This window comes from Pseudophryne corroboree, chromosome 9, assembly GCF_028390025.1.
Source record: "Pseudophryne corroboree isolate aPseCor3 chromosome 9, aPseCor3.hap2, whole genome shotgun sequence".
Lineage (NCBI taxonomy): Eukaryota > Metazoa > Chordata > Amphibia > Anura > Myobatrachidae > Pseudophryne > Pseudophryne corroboree.
The window spans coordinates 470,108,510-470,121,863 of record NC_086452.1 but is presented as its reverse complement, the minus strand read 5'-3'; the positions used below and the strand labels follow the sequence as shown (position 1 = coordinate 470,121,863).

General features: G+C 51.5%; 1 protein-coding gene across 1 annotated transcript; it reads left to right on the top strand.

The window, feature by feature from the left end:
- The first annotated feature begins 346 nt into the window (after positions 1-346).
- LOC134958869 (olfactory receptor 1C1-like) lies at positions 347-1,288 on the top strand. The gene has a single exon (XM_063941572.1). The coding sequence runs from the start codon at positions 347-349 to the stop codon at positions 1,286-1,288; it is 942 nt and encodes a 313-aa protein (XP_063797642.1).
- The last annotated feature ends 12,066 nt before the right edge of the window (positions 1,289-13,354 follow it).

Below are 13,354 nucleotides of genomic sequence, written 5' to 3'. Positions count from 1 at the left end.
CAGCTCGGACACACAAGATGATCACCTTCAGAAAAAAAAAAAGTTTAAATAAAAATAACAATCTTAGCAGTGCTAGGAGCTGGGGATCGGTGCTCCGGTGTGCCGCTGCCGATCCGGATACACTGCCAGCACATATATTACATACATCTACACATGTATGTTAGTGCCCCCTACCCCCTGCACAAGGTAGTTGGTGCGGCAGCTGCATGTGAGTGTGACTGAGATTAAGAACAAAAGCTCTAAATTTATTTTGCAAACTTGAATGAAGCACTAGATGACCTTCTACTCTTACTGACCCCATCAGGTTACTCTGTGATGCTTCTGCTGCGGCTGAACCTGAGGAAGGATGAAGGAATATCTCATAAACTGCACAGTACAAAGCGAATTTCACCTCCTGGCGTTCTCTATCTCTGCAGGCCTTCAGCTTCTGCTCTTCACTGGGATCCTGGTAATGTACTTACTGACATTGCTGGGGAACCTGATTATCACTGGTCTTATATATCTGACCCCACAGCTCCACACTCCTATGTACTATTTCCTGTGTAACCTCTCAGTGCAGGACATCGTCTACGTCTCCAGCGTTCTTCCAAAATTCCTCTCTATCCTGGTAACAGGTGATGCCAGAATTACCTTCCCAGCATGCATCACACAGATGTTCTTCTTCCTGTTTTGTATTGGAGCAGAGTTTTTACTCCTAACATCTATGGCCTATGACCGCTATGTTGCCATCTGTATCCCTCTGCACTATGCAACCATTCTGACCAAAAACCTGTGTATTTCACTATTTTCTGTCTCCTGGATTGTTGGCTTCTTGACTTCAATACTATATACTGTGCTTGTATCTACTTTATCATTCTGCATTTCCCAAAACATTCCTCATATTTTCTGTGATCCGAAGACTATGGCGGCTCTCTCTAGTAGTGATATCACAGGCATGATGATGTTGATAATTGGGGCAAGTTTATGCTTGGGGCTTACCCCCTTTGTGCTGATACTAACCTCTTATACATGTATAATTGGGACTATCATAAAGATCCGTAGCTCAGCGGGGAGACTGAAGGCATTTTCCAGCTGCTCGTCCCACCTCACTGTTGTATTACTATTGTTCGGTACCTCGCTTATTTCCTCCATGATCCCAGAGTCGCAGCACTCTCCCAAACAAGACAAATTGCTCTCCTTGTTGTACACGGCGGTGGCTCCAATGCTAAATCCTCTGGTGTATACTCTGAGAAACAAACAGGTTCTGAGAGCCATGGGCAATATGTTACAGAGGTACATAAAAAAATAACTTGTAATCACAGAAGGAGCAGATTGGGTTATTTTCTTGGCAGTTCTTTAGGTGGGTATGTGGACATGCCCCTGTATGTGTGGGAGGCTTATGCACAAGTGGTGACCAGCCTGGTCCAATATAACAATACATGTGTGTGGCTAACTTCAGATGTGCCTGCTTATTGTTCAGGCCAAGCAGAAAGGTCCCATTGGGCAGAGTTAGTGCACTATTAGGATAAATACACACACTTAGGCCATGGTGATTGCCCAGCCAAATTCTCCACCAGTCCCAATGTCTCATACAGTTGTGTGCTCTTACATCTTTGCTCATGGAGGGGTCATTCCGAGTTGATCGCTAGCTGAATTTGATCACAGGCTAAAAATTGGCAGTTCTGCGCATGCGGATGCGTCGCAATGCACACCACGACGTACGGTCACAACGTACGATGTAGTTTTGCACAGGGTCTAGCGATGCATTTCAGTCGCACTGTTTGCCGCAGAGTGATTGACATGAAGTGGGCGTTTCTGGGTGGCAACTGACCGTTTTTCAGGGAGTGTGCGGAAAAACGCAGGCGTGCCAGGAAAAATGCAGGCGTGGCTGGGCGAATGCTGGGCGGGTTTGTGACGTCAAATCCGGAACTAAATAGTCTGAAGTGATCGCAAGCGCTGAGTAGGTTTGAAGCTACTCTGAAACTACGCACATTTTTTTTGTAGCCGCTCTGCGATCCCTTCGTTCGCACTTCTGCTAAGCTAAAATACACTGCCAGTGGGCGGCAGTATAGCGTTTGCACGGCTGCTAAAAACTAGCTAGCGAGCGATCAACTCGAATGACCCCCATAGTCTCCTAGTCATAGCATGTCATGGTGTGGCATTCCCTACGGAGCACCATGTGATAATCCACACCATGCAATACACAGTTTAACAGCTGGGTTGCGAATGCTCAATGGACCAAAACTATAATATTGAAAACAAGCCGGCCAATCACATTCAGGCAGTGTAAACAGTCACTAGTCTCAGCACCTCCTCCCAAGCTTCATATCTAAGCTGCATTTTACTCTAAACCACTATTGACCTTATAGTGTAACTTACTGTAGCAATGACGCAAACTGGCACACATACTGTAACTTTGTTGGTCAAAAGACGCAAGCTCAGCATGTCACAACATGAGTACAATTCCTATTCAATAATGTTCAGGTACTCTGCTGAACTCTCTCCGTGCGTTGGGTGGGAAATGCCGGCAGTCCGGGTTAGAAGACCAACTGTGGTAATCTTGATGCTTAGAATCCCAACATGGGGAAGGTAAGTCGGTATTTCGACTGCCAGGATCCCGACCCCCAGGATCTTGACCGGATCACCTCTCCATAGCTAAGCACCTCCTTATATAGTCATCCCTTGCTTAACATGACATGCACAACAGGTGCACCTGCATCTTTTTCTGGAGTGTGTGGGCTAGCGGTAAAGGTGATGCTTTAATACCCGCCACCCTGGGTTTGAATCCCATCTGTAAATCATTATTATTTTACCTTCCAATACATTACAATGTGGTTTTGTAATTTTATTTTTGTAAACTGGCTCCCTTAACTTTGCTGGTTAAAGGACGCACGATCAGCATTTCACAATGTGAGTTCATGTTCAGTAATGCTCGGGTACCTTGCTAAACTCTCTCCATAGCTGGGCACCTCACTGCAGAGCCGTAACTACGTGTGTGCCTGGCACACAGCGCCGTCGCCATGGGGGCGCAACTGGCTGCATCCCCGTTAATTTACTCAGCTGCATTGTAATGAGTCAAACTGACTCATTACAAGCCGCCAGAGAGGAGCAGCAGCGCCGGAGGCAGGAGAGAAGGACGTGGAGGGAGGGGGACTCGGGAGCCGCAGCAGCGCACTAATTGGTGGTGGTGCACTCAGAGCCATCCCTCTCCTTCCACTGTGCGGCTGTGCGCCCCCTCCCTCTCCCCCACGGCCTGCAGCATCGTCAATGCCCCTGGTCACCAGTCCCCACAAATTCGGATTGTGCAGCGCCAAACGGGGACTGTGTGTGCGGGAGCCGGGCGGAGAAGATCCACAGAGGCAGCGGCAGCAGGAGCTGCCCAAACGATACAGAAGAGGCGGGAGGAGGGGAGGTAAAAAAAGAGACAGGGCTATTACAGTTTACCGGCTGGAGTGGACGCGGGCGGCACTGCATAGGGCCTATATCTTCTTACCCTGCACTCTAACCCTTCCTTTCATGCCATGACTGACGATCACAGTGAGGGGGCCAGTATACTGTATATACCTGTGTGAGGAGGAAAGTGTTAGCAAGCAGCACTGGCTGCCCCGGACCCTGACTGCTGTATAGAGAATCAATCCCTTCCTCTGCTGTGTTATATCTATCTATCTATATATATATCTATATATAAATATATATATATATATATATATATATATATATATACTAGGTGCATCATCGCGCCCTACGGGCGCTCTTCACACCGTCGCAAGGGGCTACGCCCCCTTAACCCTTGCATGCCTTTCTGGGGTTCAATATTTGTATTATATGGAGTATTACCTGCATTCCTTTGTTAGTGGTTAAATACTGCACAATGAAAGTGCGTGCGATGGTGAAGGAGGCGCAGCCCCTTGCGACGGCGTGAACAGCACCTGCAGGGCATGATGTACTAAATGTAGCGGGTGCGGGGGGGACTGCGGATGGGGGAGGGTGTCTGTAGATGCTGCGGGGGGGGGGGGCCCAGATGGGGAAGGGTCGGGAGGTGCTGCGGATGGGGGAGGGGCAGAGGAGTGGGGGCTGTAGATGGGGGAGGGGTCCGAAGGCACTGCAGGTGGGGGAGTGGCAGGGGTGCCACGGGTGTGAGAGGGGCAGGTGCGGGGATGTTGCGGATGAGTGAAGGGTTCCGGAGGTGCTGTGGGATGGGAAGGGCCGGGGGTGCCGGGGGTGGGGAAGGGGGTCCGGAGGCACCATGGGTGGGGTAGGAGCAGGTACAGGTGGTGCGGCGGATGGGGAAGGGGGTCTCGAGGCGCTGCAGGTGCTGGAGGGGCAGGTGTGGGGGTGCCGTGGGTGGGGGAGGGGTGGGTGAGGGGGGGGACCATGGATTGAGGAGGGTGTCTGCAGATGCTGCGGGTGGAGGGGGGCAGGTGTGGGGGGAGACATATATGGGGGTTAGATGGTGGAGGGGGCCTGGAGGTGCTGTGGGTGGTGGAGGGGCGGGGGAGTGGAAGCCGCAGGTGGTGTAGGGGGTCTGGAGGCACAGCGTGTGGGGGAGGGAAAGGTACGGAGGTGTGGTGTATTGGGGAGGGGTCTGGAGGCGCTGCGGGTACTGTACCTGCCAAAAAGGTAGTTGGAGGGTATGCAGTAACAGGGCCAGGACAGGGGTGACAGGGTCAGAACAGGGGTGACAGGGTCAGGACAGGGGTGACAGGGTCAGGACAGGGGTGACGGGGCCAGGACAGGGGTGACGGGGCCAGGACAGAAAAGATAGGGACAGGATAGGGGTGACATGGCCAGGGTAGGGGCGGCATGACCAGGACAGGGGTGACAGGGCCAGAGTAGGGGCAGCAGGACCAGGACAGGGGTGACAGGGACAGGATAGGGATGACATGGCCAGGGTAGGGGCGGCAGGACCAGGACATGGGGTGACAGGGCCAGCAAAAGGGTGAAAGGGCCAGGATACGGGTGACAGGGCAAGGCCAGGGGTGACAGGGACATGACAGAACACAGGGCACGGGAGAGATTGGTATTAGGGACAAAACAGTGGTGACAGACAGATGTGTATTACTGGAGTCACTGCTGCTGGCTGCTGCTGTTCCACTCCAACCTGTTGGGATCTGCTGCTGGTGGAGACTTGGCATGGCTGACTCTCTCAGGCTGGAGTCCTGCTTCCTCTGCCCGTCCGCATCCCTCCCCCCCTCCTCAGTCACACACCGCGGACCTCGCGCAGCTGCCGGGCACTGTGGTAAGGGGAGACTGGGAGTGACTGGTTAGCCCCCAGGAGATGCTGCGGCTGGAGGGAGGAGGGGGTCATAGCATGCACGCGGCATGGACCTCGCGGCTGCCGGGCACTGTGGTAAGGGGAGACTGGGAGTGACTGGTTAGCTCCCAGGAGATGCTGCGGCTGGAGGGAGGAGGGGGTCGGAGCATGCACGCGGTGCGGACCTCTGGGCTGCTGGGCACTGTGGAAAGGGGAGACTGGGAGTGACTGGTTAGCTCCCAGGAGACGCTGCGCCTGGAGGGAGGAGGGGGTCGGAGCCTGCAAACAGCACGGACTTCTGCAGCGCTATCCGCCGGCTAAAGTGTGTGAAGGAGCTGGGCGCACCTCACTGTTGGCAGCAGCGCTGCAGCTAGCGGTGGGGTTGCCGGGGCTGGAGATAACAGAGGCAGTACGGAACCTGCACAGCGGCAGGTGCCCCACAAAACTGCAGCTAAGAAGTGTGGAGTGTGCCAGAAAGTGACGCTCCTCCGTACCAGAGAGACCCTGCTGAGTTTGCTGATGTGGGGGGTCAAGCACACAGTGAGCAGGTGCCCGTCTGTCTGTACGGCATACCCCCTCACACACACCCATACCTCCCAACTGTCCTGATTTTCGCGGGACAGTCCCATTTTTTGGAGTCTGTCCCGCTGTCCCACCCGTGGGCCGCAGTGTCCCCCGGTGGGGAAGGGGGGGGCAGTTGGGAAGCTCCTGAACTCGCTGTTCTGCTTAGCAGAGCAGCGGTGAATAGATGCGCACAGCATCTATTTAGTGGAGACAGGAGGAGAGGGGGCATCAGGGGATACGGATTAAGGGGGGGTTCCGGCAGCAGAGCTGGATTAAGGGGGGGCAGGGGGTACGTACCATGGGCCCCACAGTTTTAGGGGCCTCCCCGGCTGGAGTAGCTCTGTCCCAGCTCTGAAGCTCCCCGTCCTGCCAGCAGCAGCATTGTGCTACAGTCAGCGCACGCTGCTGCATATTGGCAGGTCTGTGGTGTTGCAGGGAGGCAGCAGTCTCCCTGCTTTCTTCTGCCTGTGCGGGTGTGTAGGGGGAGCGACCACCTCCTCTGGATTTACCCCTAGCTGAGAGGCCAAAATCCCATAAAAAAATAATAATATCTGGAATTTGCATAAGGGGGCGTGGCCACGCGTCTGCGATTAGGTCACACCCCCAAACCCACAGCAGGCACAGCAATGAGATAGGGCCCCCCTGTTTCAAGTGCTCTGGGCCCCCCGGACTCATAATCCGCCCCTGGGGGCATGCCAGCAGCTCACAAAGCGCTGGGCATGACCCCTCACTGACGAAAACGGGGGCCCTCCCGTGAAGCTACGCCCCTTTTCGTTGGCCACGCCCCCTTTTCGCCGCCTGTGTGTCCCTCCTTCTGCCTGAAGAAAGCTGGGAGGTATGCACCCCTGCCTGTGCCATGCCCATACCATCTGCTTCTGCTCCTAGTCTCCTATAGATTTGCCCAGATCTGTGACTTATTTGACTAACTCCGCCCAGTGTTGTGACTCCGCCCAGCGTTAGCAAATGAGTCACAAAGTCACGCCCCCTTTTCGCCGCCTGTGTGTCCCTCCTTCTGCCTGAAGAAAGCTGGGAGGTATGCACCCCTGCCTGTGCCATGCCCATACCATCTGCTTCTGCTCCTAGTCTCCTATAGATTTGCCCAGATCTGTGACTTATTTGACTAACTCCGCCCAGTGTTGTGACTCCGCCCAGCGTTAGCAAATGAGTCACAAAGTCACAGATCTGGGCTATTATATAGGAGATATATAATGTAGAGAGAGAGAGAGAGAGAGAGAGAGAGAGAGAGAGAGAGAGAGAGTAGAAGTCCGGAATTCCAGAAAAACAATGTAAATAACTGCGCCCGGTACCCTCACTTGACGCTGGGGACGCTGTCTGCCGTAATGTGTAAAAAGTGGACGCTGTCTGCCGTAATGTGTAAAAAGGAGACGCTGTCTGCCGTAATGTGTAAAAAGGGGACGCTGTCTGCCGTAATGTGTAAAAAGGGGGACGCTGTCTGCCGTAATGTGTAAAAAGGGGACGCTGTCTGCCGTAATGTGTAAAAAAGGGGTACGCTGTCTTCCGTAATGTGTAAAAAGGGGACGCTGTCTGCCGTAATGTGTAAAAAAGGGGTACGCTGTCTTCCGTAATGTGTAAAAAGGGGGACGCTGTCTGCTGTAATGTGTAATAAGGGGACGCTGTCTGCCGTAATGTGTAAAAAGGGGGACTGTCTGCCGTAATGTGTAAAAAAGGGGTACGCTGTCTTCCGTAATGTGTAAAAAGGGGGACGCTGTCTGCTGTAATGTGTAATAAGGGGACGCTGTCTGCCGTAATGTGTAAAAAGGGGGACTGTCTGCAGGGCCGGTTCAAGGACTTTATGCGCCCTGGGCGGCAATAGGGGCGTGGCTTCATTCAGGGAGCGTGGTCAGTTACGCCCCCTGTACAGTAGTAGCGCCGCTGAAATGATGTGCGGTGCGCGATGATGTCATCGCGCACCGCACAGCAAAGGTCCTCTCCACGAAGGGAAACTAGACGCTACGCGTCTAGTTCCCTTCCCAGCGGGCAGCGGCAGTGGGACAGAGCGGGCAGCGGGGGGCACAGCAGCAGCGGATCTTGCCATGGTGCCCTCCAGATGGCGCCGGCACCTTCCGGAAGGGGGCGCGCTGGGCAAAAGTCCTGCTTGCCCATGGCAAGATCCGCTACTGACTGTCTGCCGTAATGTGTAAAAAGGGGGACGCTGTCTACCGTAATGTGTAAAAAGGGGACGCTGTCTGCCGTAATGTTTAAAAAGGGGACGCTGTCTGCCGTAATGTGTAAAAAGGGGACGCTGTCTGCCGTAATGTGTAAAAAGGGGACGCTGTCTGCCGTAATGTGTAAAAGGTGGACTCTGCCGTGATGTGTAAGAGGGGCTCTACCTGGTGTAGTGGCGCTACTGTGTGGCGTAATTTGAATAATGGAGACTACGGTGCACCGTAATCTGAATTGGTATTATTGTGTGGCCACACCCATTCCCTATGAAGCCACGCCCCTATATTTTGCGCACTGCCCCTATTTTGCATAATGGGGGGGGACGCTGATGCCATTTCTTGCACACAGTGCTAAAATGTCTAGTTACAGCACTGCCTCACTGTATAGCCGTCCCTTGCTTAACATGACATGCGCTACAGGTGTGCCAGCATATATGGCAGGAGTGCATGGGCTAGTGGTTGAGGTGATGCGTTATATAGCCATCACCCTAGGTTCAAGGCCTTGAAAGGGACAACGTCATTGTATAAGTCATTTTTTTTTTACGTTTTATATTCAATACAATAATAAAGGATTAAATAATTTGGTGTGTGACTCCTGTGTTTTATGAGAATACATATCTGCATGGGTGTGAAGACGCACGAGCAGCTTTTCATATAGACAAAGCAATTAAAATTCAATATTCTTAAGGTACAAAACTCGTTCGAACTCATTTCTGTGTTATGCTACCAACCTGCATTTTACGCTAAACTGCTATAGACATTGTATTGTACATGTTACAGGATATGGGCCCTCATTCCGAGTTGTTCGCTCGCTAGCTGTTTTTAGCAGCATTGCAAACGCTAGGCCGCCGCCCTCTGGGAGTGTATCTTAGCTTAGCAGAATAGCGAATGAAAGATTAGCAGAACTGCTACTAAATAATTCCCTGCAGCTCCAGACCTACTCCTAGACTGCGATCACCTCGGTCCGTTTAGTTCCTGGTTTGACGTCACAAATACGCACTGCGTTCGTCCAGCCACTCCCCCGTTTCTCCAGCCACTTTTGCGTTTTTGCCTGGCACGCCTGCGTTTTTTAGCACACTCCCTGAAAACGGCCAGTTTCCGCCCAGAAACACCCACTTCCTGTCAATCACACTACGATCACTCGAGCGAGGAAAAAACGTCGCTCGAGCTTGTGTAAATCTACTAAGTTTTGTGTTAAATTACTAAGCGCATGCGCATTTTTGGCGTTTTTTCTACTAATTGCTGCATTGCGAAAATCGACAACGAGCGAACAACTCGGAATGACCACCATGGTACTGTACATGCAGGAGTTTAAAGACACCTGTTGCAAAGACGTATAGGCAGTTTTTCAAATAGGAGAGATCATTCCAGCGGGGTGATCCAGACCTGATCGTAGATGTGCTAAATTGAACACATCTACGATCAGTCACACTGACATGTGGGGGGACGCCCAGCACAGGGCTAGCCCACCCCGCATGTCAGTTCCTGCCCCGTCGCACAAGTACAAAAGCATCGCACAGCAGCAATGCTTTTGTACTTCAGGAGTAGCTCCCAGCCAGCGCAGCTCCTGCGCGTTGGCAGAGAGCTACTCGTCGCTGCCCGGTTTGCAGCGGATGCATGTGACGTCACGCAGCCGCCACGGCCCGCCTCCCCCCAATGGTCCGAGCACGCCTGTGTTGCCCGGACCGCGCCCCCTAAACGGCGGGCAAATGCCACCGGCCCTCCCCTCCCGCCCAGCGACCGCCTCTGCCTGTCAATCAGGCAGAGGCGATCTCTAGCTAAAGACAGCTGTCTGTGCCGGCGCATGTGCAGTTTAGACCCGATCGCTGCTGTGCGAAAATGCATAGCAGCGATCGGGTCTGAATGACCCCCTAGGTTCAATACTCTGCTCAAGTTTATGTATTGCTCTGCTCTATCCCCCTCCATTCCTCTCAATTTTATGCCACCCAGCTGCATTAGACTCTGTCTAAACTGCTTTTGACATTGTATTCAGGGCCGGTTCTAGCCCTTGTGGCGCCCCGGGCAAAACTTAGGGGCGTGGCTTCATACGGGGGCGTGGCCAGTTATGCCCCCATTTGTGCCCCCTGTAGCGCCGCTGAAAGAAAAAATGTAAAAAATAAAATAATACTTACAATCCCCGCTCCTGATTCTCGACCGCTGCAGACCTCCGCCGGTGCCGCTCCTCTCCTCGGATCTATGAGAGAGACGTCATGACGTCTCTCCCATAACACAGCATAGACAGACACTAGAGGTAATTTAAGACCCCTAGCGTCTGTGTCAGTCCCACAATGCTGTGCGGTGCGCGATGACGTCATCGCGCACCGCACAGCAAAGGTCCTCTCCACGAAGGGAAACTAGACGCGTAGCGTCTAGTTATCTTCACAGCGGGGGACCAGTGTGGGGCACAGCGGGGGGCACAGTATCACAGCAGCGGATCTTGCCATGGTGCGGCGCCCTCCGGATGGCGCCGGTGCCCTCCGGAAGGCGGCACCCCAGGCAAAAGTCCTGCTTGCCCGTGGCAAGATCCGCTACTGATTGTATTGTACACGTTATGTGGAGCAAAGATGCACGCTTAACATGACAAACTCAACAGGTATAATTACTGCTGTGGCTGGCGTGCGTGGCCAAGTGGGTATGGCGCAAACCTTACATATTTGGCGCTTTGTGGTTGAGGGCCAGAAAGGAACAATGGGCCTAATTCAGACCTGATCACTGTTGTGCAAATTCGCACAGCGGGCGATTATCAAACGACTGCGCATGTGTATGGATCGGAATGCACAGGCTAAACTGTAAAAAAATCCTGCTTTTTTTTTTCATTGCTAGGCAAACGCAGGTTGATTGACAGGAAGTGAGCGTTTGGGGGTGGTGACTGGCTGTTTTCTGGGAGTGTCAGGAAAAATGCAGGCGTTCCCAAGCTTTTTTGTATCGCACTGTAGGAGTAAGTCCTGGGCTACGCACAGACTGGAAAATTCATTAGATGGTGAGTGAGTTGCAAACAAATTTGCGGCTGGCCGGCATTTGCAAAGCTTTTCGCATTGTGTACGCAGACTTGCACGGGGCGGTTATTCACTATGTCTGGGCGGCGACTGTCTGATAGCAAACCTCTGCAAATTCCCAGAGGTGCGATCAGGTCTGAATTAGGACCAATGTCATTGTGTAAAACTTTTTTTTCTCTTTTCTTCAGCCTCTGGGGCAGCAGAGGCTGCAGAAGTGCCAGGCCAAGCTGCGTATAGTTAGAGTATGCTATTTAAAAAAAAAAAAAATCATTGATACATATTTATTTACTGTATTTTACTATCCTGTTGTATTGTAGTTGCCCGGCATAGTCTATCAGATGCGACTAAGCCAAGCTGGGCTTTCCCTGACATGGTCGCATCTGCTGCAGCTGTGTTATGGTCGCATGTGATGCGACTGTGTCAAAAGAGGGGGGTTCATGTAAAGAATACAGTGGGATTTTTTGGACGCAAATTTACGTTACAGTGTTTTTTTACACAGTGCCGCCACATAACCGCGTCCAGTCAACATAATAATTAGTGACCAAAGAGGAAGGTCCAGGAAGCCAATGGGTTTATACATGGGGTGGGGCTATTGTGTAGTTTTATTTACCCTGTCGCTGTGTGTTTTAGCAGTGTGTGGGTTTATTCATGGAGTGGGGCTATTGTATGTTTTTTTTACCCTGTCGGTGTCAATCTGTGGGTTTATTTATGGGTGGGGCTAGTGTGTGTTTTTTTACCCTGTCGGTGGAAATGTGTGGGCAGTGGCGTCACAAGGTGGGTGCGGGGGGTGCGGCCCGCACCCGGGCATGACACCTGAAGGGGAGTGACACCAAAATGTCAGCTCCTCGCAGTGACAGGAGCCAGATACTGCAGTGTGAAAGTCTCCTACAGAACCCAGCTCCTGTCATAGAAGTGGAGCCAACAGTGCAAGGAGACTGTCTCCAGGGGTAGCTCACTATCTCCGGAGATGCTGGGAACGCCCCCGGAGTGACTATTTTCGGAATCCACGCCCCCTCTCTATCAGGCTATGCCCCCTTTTGCTGTGGGCGCACCTGGAGACCAGGGGCATGCACCGGGTGTCACCACACCCGGTGATGCCTCTGTTTGTGGGGGTTTTTATGGGGAGCTCTGTGTGGTATTTTTTATTTCACGGGTTGTTCAGATGAAGAATTATACAGTGAGTTTTTCTGGAGGCAAACGCATGTTACAGTGTTTTTTTTATACAGTTCAGCGATATGCCCATCCCTAGTCAGCACAAGAAGTGGTGGCCAAAGTGGAAGGCCCAGGAAGCCCTCCACCAGCCAGTGCACACCCCCAATCAGCACAAGAGGAGGTGGCCGAGGAGGTGGCCAGTAAGTAGTGTGCATCATATTTTACTATTGTACTTCTCTTCCTTTGTGTGTTTTTTATGTGGGGGCTATTGCGTGGTTTATTTATCATGTTGGTGGCAATGTGTGGTTTTTTTTTACCCTGTCACTGGCAATATGTGGATTTATTCATGGAGTGGGGCTATTGTATGGTTTTTTTTTTAGCCTGTCAGTGGAAAAGTGTCGGTATATTCATACGGTGGCGTTATTGGGTGTGTTTTTTTTACCCTGTCATTGAAAATGTGTGGGTATATTCATGGAGTGGGGCTATTGTGTTTTTTTTTTACCCTGTCACTAGAAATGTGTGGGTTTATTCATGGGGTGGGGCTATTGTGTGTTTTATTTTTACCCTATCGGTGGAAATGTGTGGGTTTTTTATGGGGCAGGGGCTATTGTGTTTTTTACCCTGTTGCTGGAAATGAGTGGGTTTATTCATATGGTGGCGTTATTGTGTTTTTTTTTTACCATGTTGCTGGAAATGTGTGGGTATATTCATGGGGTGGGACTATTCTATGTTTTTTTAGCCTGTCAGTGAAAATGTGTCAGTAAACTCATACGGTGGCATTATTGGGTGATTTTTTTACCCTGTCACTAAAAATGTGTGGGTATATTCATGGGGTGGGACTATTGTGTTTTTGTTTTACCCTGTTTCTGGAAATGTGTGGGTTTATTCATGGGGTGGGGCTATTGTGTGGGTTTTTTACCCTGTCAGTGGAAATGTGTGGGTTTATTTATGGGGTGGGGCTATTGTGTAGGCTTTTTTTTACCCTGTCAGTGGAAATGTGTGGGTTTTTTATGGGGCAGGGGCTATTGTGTTTTTTTTACCCTGTCAGTGGGAATATGTGGGTTTATTCGGTGTGGATTATTAGATTTACACTGAAAAGATCTACAGTCAATAGTTCGACCATTAATGGTAAACAAGCATTAGGTTGACAGGGTCAAAGGTCGACAAGGAATGATTGTCCATGTGGATGGTAAAGTATAAAAAAAACTGAAAAAAGGATAAAAAAA

What these genes read in the sequence shown, in the direction of transcription:
- LOC134958869 (XM_063941572.1), top strand. Translation starts at nt 347, where the DNA reads ATGAAGGAATATCTCATAAACTGCACAGTACAAAGCGAATTTCACCTC.